At 36.2% G+C, this 23310-nt stretch overlaps 2 protein-coding genes across 2 annotated transcripts; both read right to left on the bottom strand.

Annotated features, from left to right (window-relative positions):
• Positions 1–1645: 1645 nt before the first annotated feature.
• LOC146739169 (uncharacterized) lies at positions 1646–7809 on the bottom strand. Its single transcript, XM_085503430.1, has 4 exons — positions 7722–7809; positions 7107–7264; positions 6395–6582; positions 1646–1858 (listed from the first exon to the last, which is right to left on the bottom strand). Exons 1-3 carry the CDS (start codon positions 7737–7739, stop codon positions 6453–6455), a joined length of 306 nt encoding a protein of 101 aa, XP_085359556.1. The 5' UTR covers positions 7740–7809; the 3' UTR covers positions 1646–1858; positions 6395–6452.
• A 9055-nt stretch (positions 7810–16864) lies between these two features.
• LOC146739168 (uncharacterized) lies at positions 16865–23305 on the bottom strand. Its single transcript, XM_085503429.1, has 3 exons — positions 23226–23305; positions 22841–22948; positions 16865–20369 (listed from the first exon to the last, which is right to left on the bottom strand). The coding sequence occupies exons 1-3, from the start codon at positions 23269–23271 to the stop codon at positions 20161–20163; spliced, it is 363 nt and encodes a 120-aa protein (XP_085359555.1). The 5' UTR covers positions 23272–23305; the 3' UTR covers positions 16865–20160.
• Positions 23306–23310: the final 5 nt, after the last annotated feature.

Raw genomic sequence — 23310 nt, 5'->3', positions numbered from 1 at the left:
TGTGAGTCAGAGGTGTTTAACATTACACCCCAATTTCAGTCATTAAGCATTGGAAAAGATGTTGAAGAAAACAAATGTTCAAGTAATGTATGTGCTGTTTTGAAACCTGATACTTCATCATCCTCTCAAAAATAAGGCAACTGTATCTGAAACTTCATCTGTGTTGGTTCTTACAGCAAATAACACAAAGAAAAAAGGAAATGGGACAAATACCAGTATTGTGTGTACTGTATGAAGCCAGTTGCAAAGTTACCTAGGCATTTTGAAAGCAAGCATAGTGAAGAACCAGATGTAGCTCATGTGTTGAGTTTCAAATACAGAAGCGCTAAAAGAAAATTGCTGTGGCAAAAGCTAACAAACAAAGGAAATCATGCACATAATGTGGAAGTACTCAAGGCTAGAAAGGGTTTTTTAATTCCCTTTAAAAGACCATCATATCATATAGCTGCAACTGAATATGTTCCCTGTCCAGCCTGTTTAGGATATTTCATCCGAACTGAATTATGGAAACATCACAAATCATGTACAGCCATATTCTGAGTCAGTATTGTTCGTAAAAAACATTTGTTAATGGAGCAGCGTTCAAGTGACGATCAGTAACAATCTCAGCTAACGGGCTACTAATTTCATCGGATAATGTGTGGTCTGACGATATGTCACACTGTGGTACTTGACACTGGATTGACTGAGTGGTGATTCCATCAGGTGTTGTGTGGTTGGTATTACATCACATCCTGGTACTTGAGACTTGGCTAACTGACAACTGATTCCATCCGGTGAAATGCAGTCTGGTAATATGTCAGAACCAGGTACCTGAGACTTGGCTAACTGACAACTGATTCCATCCGGTGATGTGCGGTCTGGTATTGTGTCAGACCCAAATACCCGAGACTTGGCTACCTGACAACTGATTCCATCCGGTGATGTGTCGTCTGGTAATATGTCACACCCTGGTACTAGAGGCTTGCTTAACTGACAACTGATTCCATCCGGTGATGTGCGATCTGGTAATATGTCACACCCTAGTACTTGAGACTTGGCTAACTGACAACTGATTCCATCCGGTGATGTGTGGTCTGATAATATCTCACACCCTGGTACATGAGACTTGGCTAACTGACAACTGATTCCATCTGGTGATGTGTGGTCTGGTAATATGTCACACCCTGATACTTGAGAATTGGCTAACTGACAACTGATTCCGTCCTGTGACGTGCAGTCTGGTAATATGTCACACCTTGGTACTTGAGGCTTGGTTAACTGACAACTGATTCCATCAGGTGATGTGTGGTCTGGTAATATGTCACACCCTGGTACTTGAGACTTGGCTAACTGACAACTGATTCCGTCCTGTGATGTGCAGTCTGGTAATATGTCACACCTTGGTATTTGAGGCTTGGCTACCTGACAACTGATTTCATCCGTTAATGTGCGGTCTGGTAATATGTCACACCCTGGTACATGAGACTTGGCTAACTGACAACTGATTCCATCCGGTGATGTGCGGTCTGGTATTGTGTCAGACCCAAGTACCTGAGACTTGGCTACCTGACAACTGATTCCATCCGGTGATGTGTGGTCTGGTAATATGTCACACCCTGGTACTTGAGACTTGCTTAACTGACAACTGATTCCGTCCTGTGATGTGCAGTCTGGTAATACGTCACACTCTGGAACTTGAGACTTGGCTAACTGACAACTGATTCCATCTGGTGACGTGTGGTCTGGTAATATGTCGCACCCTGGTACTTGAGACTTGGCTAACAGACAACTGATTTCATCAGATGATGTGCGTTCTGGTAATACGTGACACCCTGGTACATGCTGGTATGCCATGTGTTTGTTGCAAGTTTAATATCTACAAAAGCAATACAAATAGAAGAAGACAAAGATTTTAGAGCAATAAATATTTATATTTAATCTCACTCAACAGCATACAAGAAAATCAAGTCATTGGAAATAGCACAGCTATTTCACGTTACTTTTTCAACATAATGTTTTAAATACCATTATATGTGAAAAATGCATATACCATGTAGTAAACAAAATCTGTTCATGTATGAGCGAGATTCAGTTCCATATATATGGAAATGTACAACATTAAGTTTGATGCTTATGTGATGTTTGAAGCATATTCAAGCATGTCAGCGATCTGGTAAAGAATTCATAAAAAATGGCTACCAGTAAACAATTTTTTACCAAAACAAGTCATTTCATGATATGACAAGAGTCATCCTTATTTTAACAGTAAACATAACTGAAATTAGTCAGCCACTTTGAATCAGAGCATGAAAGAAATGACATAGGAATAGTAGTTTGATTGCCATCAATCAATATATGTCAGAGGCATACTTTATAACAGCATTCCACCATTCTGAATCAGATCCATCCTGGTCAATTAATGTCAGATACAGCTCTGAAACCACATTCATTACAACAAAATTCCCCCAACCCCCACCCCACATTCAAAACTAACAACAAAATGACCACCAGTCAGCCATTTTGAATCCAGTCTGAGAAACAAAATTACTTGCAAACGTTCAATGTACATGTATGTATTAAGTTCACACAAGATCTATCCATACATGACCAAGGTCTGGAACCGGAATGGCATTGTTCTCCCCAAAAAAGGTGACAGGCATAATGCAAAAATTTTTCTTGTTTTGAATACTTAACCAGCTGCGAAAATTTACTAATGGACACGTGGGATAAAATTAGGTCAGCTTTTCTATAACATATTTCAAAAGCCCTACAAGCCCTACTACCGGTACATTGTTTACAAGTCATTGAAAATGACACAGTCCCCATTAAATTTTTGAAAGTTCTTTTTGTGCTCATCATATTAAAGCAGAGGGGTTGTCGCGAGCGTGTCCTTGAAACTTGAGTTCCAAGTGGCGTATACAACAGATTGTCTATTTACCGTACTCGACCGCATTAGCGCCTATGCCCGAGCAAGCGCCCACCCCCCACTTTTGCGCAATTTTTATATTTGGGGTCACATTCGGCAAAGCGCCCACCCCTTCAAAATGCAACTAATTTAAAACTTGGTCTTGCGTAACGAATCTTGGTAATCGTTTTTATATGATACAGCGTGGACATCGACCGCTGTGAACATGTTGTGGATGCGTAGAACACGGTAACCGTGCGTAAACTACGCTTCGACAATGACCTGTTAATACAAGTAAAATGCGATACATATTTCATGCCATATTCAGTCTAATTCTCAAAAATGGCTAGTTACTAGTTTTTTGGAAAAACCATGTCGTTTATTCGCTGAAATCAATTCCAACAGATCGTACTTCGACATCGATTATTCACTTCCGCATTGCGTTACCGGAAAGTCTTCGGGAATTTGCGTCAGTACAACACAGCATTCTGATTAGTTAATAACCAACTTTGACCCATTAGGTCAAACGACGCTGCTGTAGGTCAAATCTGCAATTGCATCATGGCGGAAAGTGATTTTCATCGAGAGTTTGCGTACGATCCAACAACTTCGTCAGTGGAAATAATATGACAATTTTGACTTCGACTGTGTTCCAAAAGACTCAAATGTTTTTAATTCCGTAAATTATGGTGGTACGTAATTAATATTGTAATAAAATGTGCATATTTTTTGTGATCATTTCTGTTTCTTCATTGTGAAAATCAATGACGACGCAAATTAATTTAGTAATTTGATTTTCCCTCAAAGACGTAATCTGTCACTTGATGAATCAAAATTTTCATTTGCACTCTTTTTCGAGGGGGGTGCTCGGGTAAGCGCCCACCCCTACAAAATCGTGATTTTCTGAGTTGAGGCCTCTGGGCGCTAACCCGGTCGAGTACGGTACATCAAAACACGTGTTCTGTGTAGTAGTAATATGGCCAAAAATAAAAACAGCCATTATTCGGCCATCTTTGATCTGATTATGAAACACACTGATATGTATGATGTATGTGCCAAATATGAATGAAAATAGTACATAAATTGTGGAAATATCAATAGTAGTAAGGCCAAAAAGTCAGATGGCTGTCAATCAGATTTTGAAACAAATTGTCATGGACATGCATCCTAACATGTATAAAGTACATGTATGTGCCAAATTTGAATGAAAACTGACAGAGCACGTCCAAGATACCGCATAAAAAAAAAAAAAAGATACCGACCATCTTAGATCCAATTACGAAAAAAATCGGCATGGACATGTAACCTAACATGTATAATCTATGTACCAAGTTTGAATGGCAACTGACAAAGCATATCAAAAATACAACATTTTCAAAAAACAAGATGGCTGCCAGTTGGCCATTTTGAATCGAATCGCTAAACCACTGCATGTGCGTATCTCCCACATAAGGCACAAGGCACATGCAAAGAATGAACAGAATCGGTCTACAGGATTCTGAAATATGACTCAGGACAGACTGACTGACGCACGGACGGACGGACGAACGGACAGACTCAGGAACTCACAGACGGTCAGGGACATGTATCCTAACATGTATGATCTATGTACTAAATTTGAATGAAAACTGACAAAGCATGTCAAAAATACAACATTTTCAAAAAACAAGATGGCTGCCAGTCGGCCATTTTGAATCGAATCACTAAACCACTGCATGTGCATATGTGCCACATAAAGTACTAGGCACATGCAAAGAATGAACGGAATCGGTCCAAGGGATTCTGAGATACGACTCTGGACGAACGCACGGACTTCGTTAGAACGGGGACTAAAATACACTCCAAATTACAGCATGTTGTAAATTAAAAAAAAAACTGAAATGTTTGTCCCATTACCATCTCTGGGGAGAATTTTGCCATTCATGACCTAATACTCCCTTTCTGAATACAACTTCTCAACTTTGTGATCTTAGAATGACGATTTAACAACTCCTGTGTCTTATCAGTAACATTCACTTCAGTCTTGTATATTGACATAGTTTCTAGCTTGCAATCATGATATCCCAATTCCAAACTGGGCTGTTGTTGTAACCCAATAATCATTTGTCTTGAAAAAACCAGTTTAGCTTTGCTGATGACATTAGATACTAGCAGGATCTTTTGAATATTTGGGGCAATACGCAGTTTTCTGAATGAGAGCCGATTTCTATCTGAAGCAATTTTTTCAACTGATATACTGATTATCCTTTGTGCATCAGTTGTATCCATGTTTCTTTTTGAATACTGTAAAGGGATTAAAGGTACATGCTCAGTGAATGGTGGCCCAAAAAACTTGTTTGCTAAAAATATGTTAAAGATTGGGGGGGGGGGTCTCTCTCATGGGTAAACGGGCATTAACAATTGACTTCTCTGGCCAATGAAAACTCATATTTGGATCAAATGTAGCTAATTAATTAATTAATGCTTCAAATCGTATGGCACATTGTTCATTCATAAATGCAACTTGAACTGTGACCTCTTGTTATATGATTTGAATACTCAGATCTTTGTTATGATTTTAGCAAATTAAATGTAATATTTTATATCATGGAAATTGAAGTCAGCTTATTGAAACACGACTCGAATGACAGAATCATGTTCGGTTGTATTATCCACAGCCATTTGCCAGTGTACCACACCCACATGCTCAACCATTTTTAGCACTGAAGTAGGGAAATTCATAAATTTTCCGGGTTTGCTATTGGATTTTTTTTTTCAACACTTCAAGGTAATAAATGCATAGTTGAAATGAACCAATACATTGATTTTAATGACTGTTTCACCAAGACAACTTAAATTTTTTTTTGGTTTAGCAATGAAAAATCAGAATATATATATAATAAATAGTACCTAAATAATTATGGTTCTCAGTCGTCACATTGTTGTACATTATTCCCAGGAATTTTAGTCCAGGTTTGTCCTGTTTTAGCTGATCTTGCTGAATGATAGATATCGGTTTTGACTGTCCAAAACTCAGTATGGGCAAACTAATAGCGAACAACATTCCAAACAATAGGCATTTTCAAACCATTAAAAATATTTTTCTGGATATATCTACTGACATACTGCCATACCATACACATGCAAAATTAACAAATACATGTAGCGAGAGCAAGGTCAGGATGTATTTTAGAAAATTAGAAATATTTCACTCAGTCCATATTCTTTTTCATGGGGAAAACAGGAATAATTATACAAATCTTGAACACATCATGACAAGTCAACGATCAGAAGAAAAAATATCACACCAATGGACTTTGCAAACCAGACAATCCTACTGTACTTGTGTTTGTGGTAGTACATGTGCAAGTGTATGTGCAATTTCGAATGGAATCAGTTAAAGGAATGATGTGAACAAATATTACCTATTTCAGACTTTCACCAACTTCTCAACTGGAAATTGTATATAAATATATTTATAAGGCATATGCTGTTATAACATTATTATGAAAATAAGCATTATCTTACCTTATGCTCCCATGGTAATTTGACTGGTCCATAATCATATAATATTTCCTCATTGACGTCAATGTCTTTTACAGCAAATAGTGCCAGGTATGGCTGTCCTTTTCATTCTTGCATTTGGAAATTTTCTTTCATGGTTTACTAGCCGCCCATATTTAGGTCCATTACCAGGTTCATTAGTAGAATCGATACTGCAACATTGGCAAAATATAGCTTTTGAAAAATATATAGCAAGGTAGATTTTTTTTATGGACTAAGAGTTAAAAGATTATTTTTACTGTCACAATCATTCATTTGATACAGACTTAAGAATGACCAGCAATCCCAAGTTATTGATAATAGTAAATTGCATACAGTCATATATGGTCATCCACTACATTAAAAGAAATAAATGAAGAAATATTCTTTGTGGCTAACATGGCAAAGTTGTTAAAGCTTTACTATTACATAAAATAAGAATTTGATATTTGTTACAAATATTGGTAGATGGGGTTACTGGCCTTATTTGTTCATGTAATTTATTGGTGATAGTAGGTATGAATTAAAAAAAACACCACATGTGTTGTGTTTGAGTTTGAATAATTTCTGTGGCTGTGGTACAGGGTCACATAGTAGTCACAACACAGACATGTACACAGTACTATGGGATAGGCTAATATTAAATGCAGTTTAAATGAGTTTCATATGAAAAGATTGTAAAGATGTGGACACTAACCAATATGTCTTATCCTTGAATTTAAAAAAAGTAACGGAATACACTGCCATCAGAAGACTCTTCACGAATCTCTCCCTCCGACCCACTAATAAGTTCACCATCGTATTGCAATAAGAAATCTCTTTTCTTGAATTGCTTTCCAGCAAAAACACCTCTACCTGGAATAAAATAAACCATAAATGATAAACTAGTCATTACACTTGTGACTTGGATATATTTCGAAATACAAGTTAACATGAAGCAGTGATGTGGCCGTTCAGTTATTTAGGACATTGAGCACCGTGGTAAACGGCAAACAGTCAGATTAAATATATTCTCATCTGAGGGACATCAAAGAATCGTACAACGAACAGCTGAAATACTTGCTGATTATCGCTAAAAACTATAAACAAACGTCTTTTTCAATATACTGAGATCTGAATGCACAAATCTAACGCAGACTGAAGTAAATTTCGATTCCACTGCCATGGTTTGAACGGCACAGTGTCTTCGAAAAACGTGCTGTCAGTCTTTGGTTTAGAATATAATGTGTTGTCAACTGACAGGAAATTGATTGCATATTATTAATCGCGCCGAACTGAGCACAACAAATTTGTTAATTCTTTACATTATTACCTTCCTGAATAACTCCATTCACAGCATATCAAAAATTCACGGCCGATCAGAACAAAACTGCCATTTTTATTGGGACCCCCTAAGCTCTTAAGACCAAAGACTCCCTAAGTTTTATTATAGAATTTTGTATTTGGAAACTGGTGTAATATCAGTGTTCTTACGGCTAATCTCATTTTTGTGTCTAAACAATAAATCACAGTTATTTTTTTTTTAGCATGCACTTTCATTGCCGCCAGATATTAATGCGTACTGCCGAAATACAAAAACAAAACAACGAGAACGCGTACAAAATAAAAAAATAATTAGATAAAAAAAATATTGTCACTCAGTTTGAAATTATTTTACAGTAAGTGCATTCTACTATAAAAGTGTTCTGTTTAGATTACTAGTATTCGATATGGTAACACCTACGCGCTTGGTCCCAGCATTTAGCACATTGTCGCTGAAGACAGACAACAAATAGAAACAGTAAAGTGAACAGTGGAACGTCATACCTTTCCATAGCACAATCGTCTCATAAAATCCTGGCTGGTCAGTTTGTTTGGCTATATAATGTTCTGCCACTTTTATTTGATCTTCTTTAGAAGAGAGCAGTCGATGTGACCGTCGTGTGCTTCGAGTGCCCGCCATGCTTAACTTGTTGGCCTTTTCTCCATGCCCATATTATGCGCACGTCCACGCGAGTAGTAACATTTCTTCGCTTTCACAAACGTTTTCCATTTTACATTGAAAGACAAGTACTAGAACCATGTGTTCCCCAATATTCTCGCTTTCGCGGTCTGAGCACCATTTTACCCGCAAAAAAAATAATTCCTCGGAAAACATTAAAGTCCTCGCTTGCGCAATTCTTTGCATTTAACGTGAGTGCTACGTCTTACAGCCGAATTCATGAAAGTTGGACGCACGACATACTTTTGTAACATGTTTACTAAAAAACGCGTTCAGACAGCGCCACATTCAGACACAGTACAAACTAAACAAATGTGAAGTATGGTAATACAATACCATGATGCCAATGTACTCATTAGAAATACTTCATTCACAAAGAAAGATTTTAGTTTTGACAGGTAAATGAACAAACGTCCAGTCCTTGAGGAAGGCGAAATAAGATATCGCATTTTTAATAACTGACTAAATGGAGTAGCTCCAAATTACTTATGGCCAGAAAATGTCCCTAGGAGGGTCTGACCCAGTTTTCAAGAACGTTTCTTTCCTGTGTATTATTATCGAAACTAATTTAAAATACATGATTCATACTCATTTTGCTATATGATCTGAGGACTGTTTTGGAACCTGTCTCCGAGGACGTTTTCTTTTTTGTGTATTATAAAAACCGTATACAAATATATTGCAAGTGTATGATTCTTACTTATTTTGCTATATGATCTGAGGACTGTTTCTAGAACCTGTCTCCGAGGACGTTTCTTTTCTATGTATTATCAAAACCCTATACAAATTAATTGCAAGTGTATGGTTCATACTTATTTTGCTATATGATCTGAGGACTGTTTCTAGAACCTGTCTCCTAGGACGTTTCTTTTCTGTGTATTATAAAAACCGTATACAAATTAATTTTGCTATATGATCCGAGGACTGTTTCTAGAACCTGTCTCCAAGGACGTTTCTTTTCTGTGTATTATAAAAACCGTATACAAATTAATTGCAAGAGTATGATTCATACTTATTTTGCTATATGATCTGAGGACTGTTTCTAGAACCTGTCTCCGAGGACGTTTCTTTTCTGTGTATGATAAAAACCGTATACAAATTAATTGCAAGTGTATGATTCATACTTATTTTGCTATATGATCCGAGGACTGTTTCTAGAACCTGTCTCCGAGGACGTTTCTTTTCTATGTATTATAAAAACCGTGTTCAAATTAATTGCAAGTGTATGATTCATACTTATTTTGCTATATCATCTGAGGACTGTTTCTAGAACCTGTCTCCGAGGACGTTTCTTTTCTATGTTATAAAAACCGTCTACAAATTAATTGCAAGTGTATGATTCATACTTATTTTGCTATATGATCCGAGGACTGTTTCTAGAACCTGTCTCCGAGGACGTTTCTTTTCTATGTATTATAAAAACCGTGTTCAAATTAATTGCAAGTGTATGATTCATACTTATTTTGCTATATGATCTGAGGACTGTTTCTAGAACCTGTCTCCGAGGACGTTTCTTTTCTGTGTATTATAAAAACCGTATACAAATTAATTGCAAGAGTATGATTCATACTTATTTTGCTATATGATCTGAGGACTGTTTCTAGAACCTGTCTCCGAGGACGTTTCTTTTCTGTGTATTATAAAAACCGTATACAAATTAATTGCAAGTGTATGATTCATACTTATTTTGCTATATGATCTGAGGACTGTTTCTAGAACCTGTCTCCGAGGACGTTTCTTTTTTATATGTTATAAAAACCGTCTACAAATTAATTGCAAGTGTATGATTCATACTTATTTTGCTATATGATCCGAGGACTGTTCCTAGAACCTGTCTCCGAGGACGTTTCTTTTCTGTGTATTATAAAAACCGTATACAAATTAATTGCAAGTGTATGATTCATACTTATTTTGCTATATGATCCGAGGACTGTTTCTAGAACCTGTCTCCGAGGACGTTTCTTTTCTATGTATTATAAAAACCGTATACAAATTAATTGCAAGTGTATGATTCATACTTATTTTGCTATATGATCCGAGAACTGTTTCTAGAACCTGTCTCCGAGGACGTTTCTTTTCTATGTATTATAAAAACGGTATACAAATTAATTGCAAGTGTATGATTCATACTTATTTTGCTATATGATCCGAGGACTGTTTCTAGAACCTGTCTCCGAGGACGTTTCTTTTCTATGTATTATAAAAACCGTGTACAAATTCATTGCAAGTGTATGATTCATACTTATTTTGCTATATGATCTGAGAACTGTTTTTTAGAACCTGTCTCCGAGGACGTTTCTTTTTTGTGTATTATCAAAACCGTCTATGAACTAATTGCAAGTGTATGATTCATACATATTTTGCTATATGACCTGATTTAGGTTGAGAATTACTTGCCAAGTAACTGAAAAAAACGTACTCAAATAGTATAGAGTATCCGTGTTAGATATTTCTAAATGTATGCTCATTAAAACTTGTGCATTGGTACTCTTGTTTATACCTCTGTTTTCATTTTTCCTGATCACATTGAATTTATGTCCCAGTTATTTGGATTAAACATGTTTGTTTACGGGAAACACCGACATAGCGATATTTATAAATACTAATACGATTGTAACCGTGCCTGTTACATAACATATACTCTGCTTCCCCAAAATTGAATTAACTATCACGTATTAACTGATAGCAAAATACTGATATCCGCCGAAAAAGAATCTTTGACGCATGTGTACGAAGCTTCACCAAATGACAAATCCTACAGACGATGCAAGAGAAAATAAGTTAATGTCTATACTTAATAAAATATATAAGTAAAACAACTTCGCTCATGCAACATACTCCATGCAATTTTAGTCTTTATCGATTTTATGATTTTGGCGTTGTTTGTGGTGGCGGTGGTGGTAGAGACAGCCACATTTATTATTCCTTAAATTGGTCTTGGAAAAGCATATGGCGTTTGACAGTTCGACAAATCATGTACGATAAAAAAGTACAAACTGTTTCAACGAGGTTTATGTTTCTTCATGAAATCAATTGCAGTGGATATTTATACGGCATTTACTAAAGTAGTCTTGATAGGCATATAGCACCGTTAACCTTGGTCCTATTTCCGACAGTGTGGGCAGAATTCTTTCACACAAAAACGTTTCTATAAAGTAACTAACACAGCGCATCATAAAGGTCAATACTGTAAAAAAGATTCTTGGCAAGGAAAACTCTGAAATCACTATCAAAATATCAGCGTGATTGTTTATTTTCGTGTGAAATAATGCATGTTCAAGTTGTCAAAAATTTGCAAGATTATTTTTGTTAAATTGTTCAATGGACATACATTATATTTTCGAGTATTTTTAAGTTTAAGTTGTTAAGACGTTTATTAATACGACATATTTTGATATTGTCGCACTTGATTCTAAATTTTTTGCAGGGTTGTCTATTATTGAGTGTTTTTAGAATAGATCTGTTTTTATCTAACGTGTACTCCCAGTATGGGCAGACATCGCACTTCGTATTGTTCAAACCAAAATAAATCACAATGTGAATGCGCACATGAGTTATTAGAACAAAACAAAATTCAATATCGGGATTTTGTTCTGTTTATTACAATGTGTTATTTAGCTTCACACATGTCCTACTACCTTGCGTACAGTGATATCCCATTCGGAGTACTAGCATACAATTCATGGGGCTCAACAATTTGAACTTTAAGTATAGGTTATTATTAGCGGACTGTCTGACATGTCAATAGCATTTTTGATTTTCGATGCTTTTTGAGTACACACTGTGGTTACATGTTCTAATACTTTCTAACAAATGTAATGACAGTCGGCAGCAGAGATTATGCCTACTATCAAAATCGAAATATTTGTAGTTATAAAACGGCATGTTCAACGGGATAAAAAATTGATGAATAAGATAGAGTTGTTACGTGCCCAATTCTAATATTCAAAAGAAAGAACAAAAAAGGAAAGAACTCGGCTACACTTCAGTTAAACATTATCAACGACCACGGCACTACATCGCCTGCTTCAGCAGTTGAGCGGATGTTCTTAAAATACGGCAAATATATTACAAAATAACTAATTAAGACAAAACCAATTAATCCTATTCAAATTGCACACGTTGCTTTTTACGTGTCTAAATTATTATAAAACACGCAGTGCATCAGACCACAGTGATCAGACAGACCTTTTTATTCTCGACCATGTTCAATAGAGTTATCCATTTAAACAAATATCAGTCACATTATAGCCTGGTGGATTTAAAGGTTATTTGTGCCATGGCGGCTGTGTTGGGAGTTTTGTTACTGTAATTTCAGTTTATTCACCGCTTCGCGCAGTGAGATAACGTGATTGGCTATATTTGAATCTATGAATCTGAATATAGAAAATAAAATATATTGTAATATTGATCGGAATCTGTAGCACACCCACTGAGTGTAACATGTTATATATCAATGCACATTTCAAACATGACATGCAATTTTATCTTTTAATATTTTGCCTATTTTGTAGCAGCTGTCCCTCAGTTTGGGAAAGGTTGCTGGAAAACTAAACTGGGTAGCAAATAGCCGGCATAATTCGTGAGCAGGTGTCGCATGACACCGTGTACCCGCGGCCTAGCCACCCATGGTGGGGAAACATATTATACTTTCATTACAATTCATTTTAATCAATCTCGTCAGCGTTTTGAGTCACCTTTCCCGTAGAAACACGCCTCGTGATTGTCCTTGTAAAATGACTTGTCTTGGACAGCAGACAAATACACAAGTATGTACTTGGTCGTGTTCGCAGCGATTGATCCCTGGCCGATGCACGTGAAGAAACTGTATTCCATTCATGCCAAATATATATATATATATGTAGTCTTCAGAATAAAGTTCTACAGTCTTGATCTAATTTACGACAAAATACTGGCCAGGCCTGAAACTATGTTACTTGGCGTCAATGAAATTGTATCCCTAAGTTTCAGTGATAGTTCAAGTCTTCCAGCTTGAGGGACTGCTTGGTCCATTTTTGTATATTTAATTTGGATTCATGTACAACCGGCCCGACATCGTTTAAATACATTATCAGGCATCGTTCCAGTGAATTATCTCAAAATTCAAAATTTATATACACCATGATCGAACATGGTTTCCCTAAATTCGATGGATTTAATGCCATATTTGTATCTCAAAATTCACCACTTCCAGACAAGTGTATCGTATTTTTGAGTGAGTTATAAATATATAATTTGTCCAAATTTGCACAATATTCGGGTAAACATCCTGTTAAGGATTCTGATATAACAGGTGTAAGCTTCCTATCGTAAACAGTGCGTGTTTATCTAACGTCCATTGTCAGCATTGTGTTGATCGACGCCCGTCCTAAACTCAGTATGAAGAAACCAACGATATTCCAAACAAATACTAATAAATATTAACAAATACACAAAGAGGTGTAATATTAGGTTTTATTTTAGGCTTAGAAAATATTTTCTTTCACTCAGAATGGAACTGCCATTTAGCTTCATGGTCTTTCAGCTTGTCTTCGCCTCGGAGGAAAACAACAATACTTATACAAAACACATTGCGAAGACTCAATAATCAGGAAAGAAAACCCAGACAACCATGTCGTACTTGTGTCGAAATACATTTTGTATTTCACGTCAGAATATTGTTTAAAATAAAATATTCAGTCCAAGCCAAATCTAGGTCAAAGGGTCAGGTTGCGTGCATATAATTATATATAGTTAAAACAAAAAGTATTTGAACTTGTGTCAGCTGTTCAACATATATAGAAAACAGAAAAACAATGATAAGGCAATGTGAACCTCGGAATTTTTTTGTTAGTCCGAATGATATTTCGGGAATTGCGCGGTCGAAAAAAAGCGGAAATTGTTCGGTCGAATTCAGCAAGCGGTAGCAAAAGCGAGACAAAAAAGTGATTGGAAAACGGAAGTTTCGTTTAAATAGTTTTATTTTCCAAGTCAATATTCTATTTTACTAATACCATTTTTTCTAACGCAATGGCGAGGAAAAAAAAGCGTTGACAGACGAGGCAAACAAAATCTGCCACTCAGCGTCACACTCTGACACAGCAATTTTTTTTTTCACCATGAAACCCGTTCTGTTAGATTTCTTATCAGAGACACTTGAAGGATTAGCTTGTTTGTAAACTGTCAGCGTGTACAGTGGGACAGTAATGTTTGTCAGAGGATTATCCCTCGTTGTTCGTTTGCATAACAATGAAAACCCGAACCACGGTTACTTTTTTAGTAACCGTGCCCGAACGTTCCTGAAGTACGAACTCAAATGCCAGCAATTTTCTTCATTTTTCACGCTTGAAATTATTCATTATATCTGACACTCTTTATGAGTTCTATGATATCAGTGGTTAATGTGTTTGGCCATTTTAGTGCATATTTATAATAACGCAGCAAATTTCCAATGTTTTATTATCGAAAACTGTTTTTCGCGTTTTTCTTGAGTTGAAGTTTTGATTGAGTACGACTTATTGGGACCACCGCCAAATCAAGTGCCTTCGGACTAGGACATTCAAACTCGCAGTTAGCATTCAAAAGATAATGATGGTGTGCGAAATATTTCTGGGTTTTTTAGGAAAATGCTTTGTCACAGAATAATAGTATGTTAAAGGTGCCAAGTGTGGAGTAATTAGGGGACCAAAAACAAACCTGCGTAGAAATCGGAAGAATAGGTCTTTTGACTATGGAAGACGCATTTCAATAGACTTGATTACAGACAATGCCTTGCCCAAATTTCACCCGGAAATTCCCTCATTGTACTCTCGCAATCGCAGACTTGGTCATTTTTACAAAAAGTTTTGCCATTTTTGCAGTCACGTAGTAATTATGTAAACATTGACTCTCCAGATTGTGCCAACGTGTCCCTCTATACTTAGGCTTTTGAAATATATAAGCTAAATTACGGTTCTGAATGAGATAATAGACAGAGAATGCTTTAATCAGAAACGTCATCAAACCCTTCTCGCTACCTTAACACATTGTGTATCATGTTTTGGACAACAATGAGGCCTCTCATGTCCCCCGGGGTCCTCGGATCTCACTTAAAACTAGAATTGTGGTAATACCTTTGCTATATGCCATTAAAAGGTGGCGCACTAACCAGTGAGACGCGTTATAACTGTTGAATTGCGTGTATCTTTGAAATGTGTGTATCTGTCAAATTGGGGGCGCCCGAGGCTGAAATGGGCCTCCAACGAAAATGTGTAAATTTTTCACACTTTACGCGTTCTTCGAGGACGTGTCTCAGAATGGTGTCACGTGGTTAATAGGTCATTTGAAGCCATTCTATAGCACTTTAATCCGAGGACCCTGAAAATGTCCTCGCTAGCATTGAGACGTCCTCGGAGGCAGGTCAAATAACCTATCAACGTCCTCGAAGCATATAGTAATGCGAGCGCACACACACACACACACACACACACACACACACACACACACACACACACACACACACACACACACACACACACACACACACACACACACACACACACACACACACACACACACACAGGCTTTACAGGCTTGATATTTAATTACATAATATAATATTATTGTAGGTATACATGGGTTAGTAGAGTTTAGCAATCAGACCATTTCTTCAAGGACCTGCGTTTGACTATCATACTGAGGACCTCCTTTCTGAGGACGCGATTTTTTTTTCAGAGGACGTGGAAAATCTCGGGGGTGTCACTCCCACATGTGCAAAGTGTCACTTCACATGTCCTCGAACTGATATGAACAATAGCATAGCATTCACACATATAAGTGCAATTCACAAATGGCAGTTTAATTGTTATAGAGAATTGAAACTCGTACACTCAGTTACCAGCAAATGCGAGGCATGTCTTCTCTGTAACAAAAATCAGATCGAAAAAATGAAAAACAATTTGTGATGCCTTGCCCTGTCTATGCCCAGCACAAAAACATTCCATTTATGTATACAAAATATTCACAAATTTGCTTGAGCAATAAATCTCTGTGAATACCTTTAGTTTAATTTTTGTAAATCTGTTTTGAATTTAGACAGCAACACTTCCTAAATTTTTAATTTTTTTTTCTTTGTCATGTCACTTTTCATCTATCCATTCCAATGGATGTTAAGTAATTAAATGTATAAATAAAAATAGGTGTGGATATTTTTGTATATACAACATCATTCAATAACTTAGTGGTGCTGAAAATTGGGTAGGGAAGGTAGCTGCTCCCCTCTCGTTCTGCACAATTTTATTAGGGAAGCATTTCTTTTTAACATTTTTTGTACATAATGGCAATGTACATCTCCAGTAGGGGACAACACTGATAGTTGCATAAACTGCAACTGTAATTCAGAGCAATGAACTCGTATCAGTATTTATCTAGCATTGTTTCCAAATTTTGAATTCGCTAAAATGGAATGGGGTTGGAATCTGGTTGATACAACTTTCACACAGAATATCATCACGCTATTTTCTAATAACCAACTTTATTTGCAATAGTTTGAAGGAATACATATTCCTTTCTTACATTATGAGAAATGAGCAGAGATCAAAGTGTACTTGTTAATAGTATAGGCAGGAAGTTTTCCATAGTTGTGTTTTTTCTCAGCCACATGTGGCATTATGTATAGAAAATTTGTAAATATTTTTAGTATATTTTTTCGTTTCTGTTGGAATGCAATATCAAACAAAATGTTTATTCTTATTTTGAAACTTCCAGCATGAAAAGGTGGTAATTTTCCATCCCAAATTTAGGTGAGATAGAGCATACGGTACTCCAAAATTTAAACAAGACCATGTTGTGGATGACCACAGATAACTATGGTAGTGGAAGGAATAAACCTGTTTGGAACTCAAGTACACCTAAGATCAAATGCACAAAATGATCATTGTAAATGATCTAAATGCTTATGCCCATAAACTTAAAGGGTGGTGGTCGGCGCAGCGGGTGTTTGAATTACACGTAAACAATGTATTTCACACGCATTGTGTGCATCGGTACAAGTCCATTATCAACCAGGCCATGGCGCAACGACCACCTTGCTTTAGGATTTATTTAATGAAAAACAAAATATATGGAGGTAGAAATACATGAAAATATTAATTAATCATAACAAAGAACACAGGAACTCCATTAATGGAACCATGAATTCAGTCACTTATTTCAGATTGAGCTCAATTCAATAACATTTACATTTCTAGAATCCAATTATGTTTTTATAATTCATCCTAAGTAACAAATGATGTACACAGAATATCTCAAACTTGCTATTGGCTTTTGGAGCAAAGCATGATTTTGATTGACATGATTACCATAAGACCAATCAGTGTAACATGTTTTTTAGAATGTAGGACAAGTGCACATGTAGAATACTACTGAGTAGCAGAGATAGGTTTGTTTCACCTGATCACACATTCAGTTCAGTATAAAGACATAAATTTTTTGTGACCACTGTAGTTAAAATGACAATAGCTGCAACTATCGATATTTTCATTTTAATAAAACATTTCCTGCAGACACTGAAAGCATAGCATAAACGGACATTGTACATTAAATCATTGTCAGTGAAATAAGGGGGGGGGGGCACGGTTGCGTTATGGTCTCCATCTATTGAATTCCAGTTTTAATGAAAAATTACAGTATAACTTACTGAAGGCCCTGGGTCAAATACGTTCCCAGCTTGAAAGGCTGACCGATCTCCACGCAATTATGTCTAAAACAGTATTTTGGTAATCTTTATGTAGGTATATTTAAACAAAAATTTTCAAAATCTATTGTCGCTTTAAGAACCTGTCACTGTTTCTATATTAATGAAATTAATGAAGGTATGACCCAACTGCAAAGGTTACAACAACTTGCATAGATTTGACCACAATATCTGACAGTGTGAGATTCATTGCAATAACAATGAAGTGGCCTTAAGGTATAGATGCATGTTCGTGGGCACTTTGAGTGAATTATTTTTTTTTTTGCTTTTTCTTACCCAGACAGTCTTGGCTAGATAATGTTAAAATTTTGGAGCATTGTCAATGCTGAAACACTCAAAAAAACGATTTTAAAATAGAGGGAACCGAGGCATGTGATTAAATGTCCTGAAGTTTGTTTACGTTGCTTACAGTTGTAAATGATAAGTAAACAGTTTCACCCTTATCTCGCAACATGTCAACAACTTCTAGCCTGGCATATTGTTATATTACTAAATATTTTTGTTTTCACACATTTTTTTTCTCCCAAGGTATTTTAAAACTGAAGTATACAAAGTAAACATTTTTCGTTTTGCTGTAGAGATCACCCTGATGATAGCATTGCAATGCAATGGATAAACACCATTGCTGTGCTGTATCGATAACTTTTCAATGGCATGCTCGTAAAATGCTCGGTTAATTAAAAATAAAAATATACCCTGGAAATTACAGAAAAATTGCCAACAAGATTCTGTTTTTAAGCACCACGGAAAAATGAAGCACTCTGTGATGCCATCTTGGTTACCTCAATCGGAAACCCCCTTGTCAGCTAGCATGCACCTGTAGCGATGTCGAAAAGTACGTTGTATGTATGCTCTGCAACCTCTGGTACTAAGGCACTCTATAAATCAGGTACTTCCAGAGGTCAGGGTTCGTTTAATTTTTATCGACCCATCTCATCTTTAGTTGAATGAAACCTGTCTCGATTTACAATATTTTCCCTCCCATTTAGATTTTTTCTCACAGGCAGTTGACCAATTGAGTAGTAAAAACTGCAAATAGCCGTTGTGTAGCAAAATATTACGGCCCATTTCAAACTGGTCGTCTAACTTTGCATGGTCCATTTCACTGGAGATCACGAAAAACTGAGTCATACAATGTATTTTTTTTAAGGTTTGAGGGAAAGTAAATTTAGACTCAATCCGCAATGTTTATATAACTGTATGAATATCTCATCAGCTTTACGTGATCCATTGTGCCCCTCCCTCAGTGGAAATGATAACACGACACCGTGACAGTTTTCGCGCAAGGTGTTGACTCTGCAGACAATTTTACGTCCGTTTCGCTTGAATTGTAAATATTTTTATTTTATTTTTTATCTGACGATTGAACATCAGCAAGCATCGATGTATGATGGATTTTGGCATGTCGTTGTGATGCAATAGCCATTTTTGTAGACGATTAACGTCACTTTCATAAAACAGGCATTATCTCCGTTCGTGTTTTCTGGTTAGTCACAGAGATTGGAAATTAATTAGCTTCCACAGTTTTTGTCAGTTTGTCTTGAAATTCTCACACTATTTTGACAACAACCTATTATTGTTTTGAAAAAAGTTAAATATAGTGCATAATATGGAGATCCCGTCATTACTTTTTTCACCATGTTTCTTTTTGATTATTTATGTATGTAGCCTTGCCTAATCTTGCTAAACATTCAAAAAAGAGAATGTTTGTACCTGTTTTCTATAATTTAAAATCGTCTTTTGAGTATGTTCCACTATTCACAATACTGCGAAATTTTAACAATCTATAGCCAAGACTTTGGATAAAAAAAAGCAAAAAAAAAACAAAATTCACTCCCAAGTGCCCAAGAACCTGTATCTATACCTTAAATCATAATCCTGCTGGAACGAATCCCTTTCTATAAAAAGAGTTTAATACTACCATGGCCGAGCACCTGATGAGGTGAGATGTAGAATCAGGTGTGGTAGCAAATATGAACTGGCGGCTCTTTAGCAGTTCTTTACAGTTTGATGTATACCACATTATTATATAACATCTGGCAGCAAAAATAACAGAATTCATTTATCCTTCCGTCTCTTATGTACCGTAATCAAATTACGAACACAATCTTTTACATTTTTCCAGGACCTATGGCACAAAACTGGATTCTGTTGTAAACAACTACTGCAAGCAGCCTTTCCAGGCACGTGTAGAAGTCTAATATCTTGCGAAAAATAATTTTTAACAGCCATCTTTTCTTCAACACTCCATATCTTATATTCTGCACCTAACACAAAAAGAAAATATCAAGTAAATCTACTGTTACAAAGTAACAAGGTAAATAGACAGCCGCAAATCAAAATCTGTTGCTGCAAAATTGTTTAGATTTTCAAAAAGAAGTTGTTTGAAATAATAGTTGAAAAATTGCCATCACTCAAAATCAAAACAAGGTGTATATAAGTAATATCCTATGAGTAATTTCAAATTAAATGACATTTTCTTATGTTGATTTTTTATGGTTTTGTAAATGACCACCAGTCAGTCAAACATAACAAAAACAAATCAACATGGATATGTAATAAATGATGTAATGCAATTTTAAAGTAAACCTTATATTTAATTATATTATAGCATTATCAATATCAGTGGATTTTATGATGTCAATGCAGCAGATTATTCGCAATAATGTATCCCATTATTGATCCCTGTACCATGGATTTGATTACAATGTAGTTTTCGAAAACGAATAAAGGAGAAACTATTTAAGAAGAGAAATTGCAAGCATCCTCGTTAGCTCTCTACGTTAAAGCACGCTCGGTTGAAGCATTTCATCTAGTAGGCATGCTTTTAGATTCCACGACTGATGCCGCTGTCATGTCCCTAATCGTGTCAATGAACTAAGGTTAACCCGGGGTGATTCATCCAAGCAGATGCTGCTATGTTTACAGAGTGTGAGTACAGAAAAATGAATAGTAGTACTACACTTATTTGTGAAACAAGATTGTTGTCAGGTGTCTTTTTTTAGTCCCCGTTCGAACGAAGTCCGAAAACGGGGACTATCATTTTGGGTTAGTTCCATCCGTCCGTCCGTCCGTCCATCCGTATGTATGTACGTCCGGAGCTATATCTCAAACACCAATTGACTGATTTCATTCAAACTTTACATGAAGACATAATATCTTACATATACGCGTCAAGTTACTTTATTATCGGAGCAAAAATGGCCGACTTGTGGCCATTTTGGATGTAAAATTTGCTATTTCTGATACCTAAACGTGTCTGCAGCAGTTTCTCGGAGATGACTGGGCCGATTTGGATCAAAGTTGGTATGATGATCATACATATTGGTTTGTAGTTGCACGTCATTTTTTTATCGTGATTCGAACAAATATGGCGGCCATCTTGTTTTTCATGGTACCCATGCTACTTTATCTTGAATGCAATGAATGTCTCTGTTTAAAGTTTGTACAAAGATAGTATACCAAGAGATACATCTGCACCAGCATGGTTTTTGTGATTCAATTCAATATGGCTGGCCGATGCCCAATTTTAATGTAAAAGCACTAAATCGTCATTTTCACATGTCCAAGGCTGTTTCTCAAAGATGACTGGGTCGATTTGTATTATGATGATCATACACATTTGGTTATATGTGCACGTCATACTTTTTTCGTGATTCAAACAAATATGACGGCCATTTTGTTTTTCATGGTACCCATGCCTACTTTCCTATGAATGCAATGAATATTTCTGTTTAAATTTTGTACAAAAACAGTATACCAATAGATACATCAACACGAACATTATTTTTGTAATTTGATTCAATATGATTGTCCAATTCTCATGTAAAAGCAATAAATCATATTTTTTTTACAAATCCATCTCCTATTAATGGTTTCAATCTAATCTCAATGACTTCATCAGCATCAAATTGATATGTCAAATCACAAAATTTTGGACGGGGACTGTGTCGTTAACAATGACTTGTTATTTATACAGCAAGATTAAAATCACTGTTTGTAGGATGGCTAACACCCACTAGCTTTCCAGCCATGTTCACTCACTCGCTACGCATTCGTTTGGCTTGAAGTATTCATCAAATCATGGGCCTCTCGTAGCATTTGAAAATAGCTATTACAGGACTGTAGCCAATAAAATCCACCTCAATGGTTTGAAAACACTTGCTGGATTGGGTAACAATACGACAACGTACATGTACCCATGGTACACACTCCTACGCACAGTCAATTCCGTCAGTCCATAGGCGGCGGTCTAGCATAGCATAGTGCAAGGTCGTGACGGACACCAAAAGTACTAGTCACTGTGTGCCGTTCACTCGGGCGACCACTACAATGCTACTCCACACCACACTGTAAATTATTTAATTACAAGAATATTTGATGGATAAAAACTAGTTTCTTTCTTAGTTTGCCATATGAGATTGTGAATACAATTTTCAGAAAGACATTTTAAATTGTTCAGATTCACAGGCCAGTGACTGCGAAATAGTTCTGTTCACTGTGGATTTTTCTCGAAATTTTCCATTTTTTAGTGGCAGCAAATCCACTGATATTGAAAATGCTTCAAAAAATAACAATAATAAATTCTTTGTCAACTCATAATGGAGTAAGCTTTCGTCCATTATGGGTTGGCGGGTCGTTCATTATTGTTTAAATAGACATCATAAAGTCATAGTCTATGAGGTGCAATACACATTGAAATTTTGGCAGCTAAAGACATACTGAAACAGTTCCATACCTTGAGGCATCTGTCTGCTTTTTTTCTTTACACTAGATGAAGTCTGAGTGAAAGAAACATCACTTTTGCCAGATGCCCTTCTTTTAGGATAAGCAAGCTCATGCTGAACTAAAAGGAAGAATCAGACAAGTAAAATGTAAATGAAAAAGAAAGAAGAAAAATGAATCCTGCAATTCATATATGTTAGTTATAAATTGAAATTCTGCCAGCTTCATGCATGCTGAACAATTTGAGCCAGAACGAATCAACACCCCATCATTGTAAGGATAGTAATATCTCCAGAAAGTGTATATATGAAGGGACTGCACATAATGATAAAAACGTATGTTACTTGATACAAAGCATGTTTCCAACTTACCAATCTGTCAAAATGTGGCACACTTACCTGGATGTGCTTGTTTAGCTTTCTTCAGTCTGAAGCAATGGTTCATTTGTGTTTGAGTTTTGCTCTTTAACACCTGCAAGAACAG

Source organism: Saccoglossus kowalevskii, chromosome 9 (assembly GCF_978046115.1).
Source record: "Saccoglossus kowalevskii chromosome 9, keSacKowa6.1, whole genome shotgun sequence".
Lineage (NCBI taxonomy): Eukaryota > Metazoa > Hemichordata > Enteropneusta > Harrimaniidae > Saccoglossus > Saccoglossus kowalevskii.
Note: the sequence above shows the minus strand (reverse complement) of the source record. Positions and strands in the feature narration are given on the sequence as shown.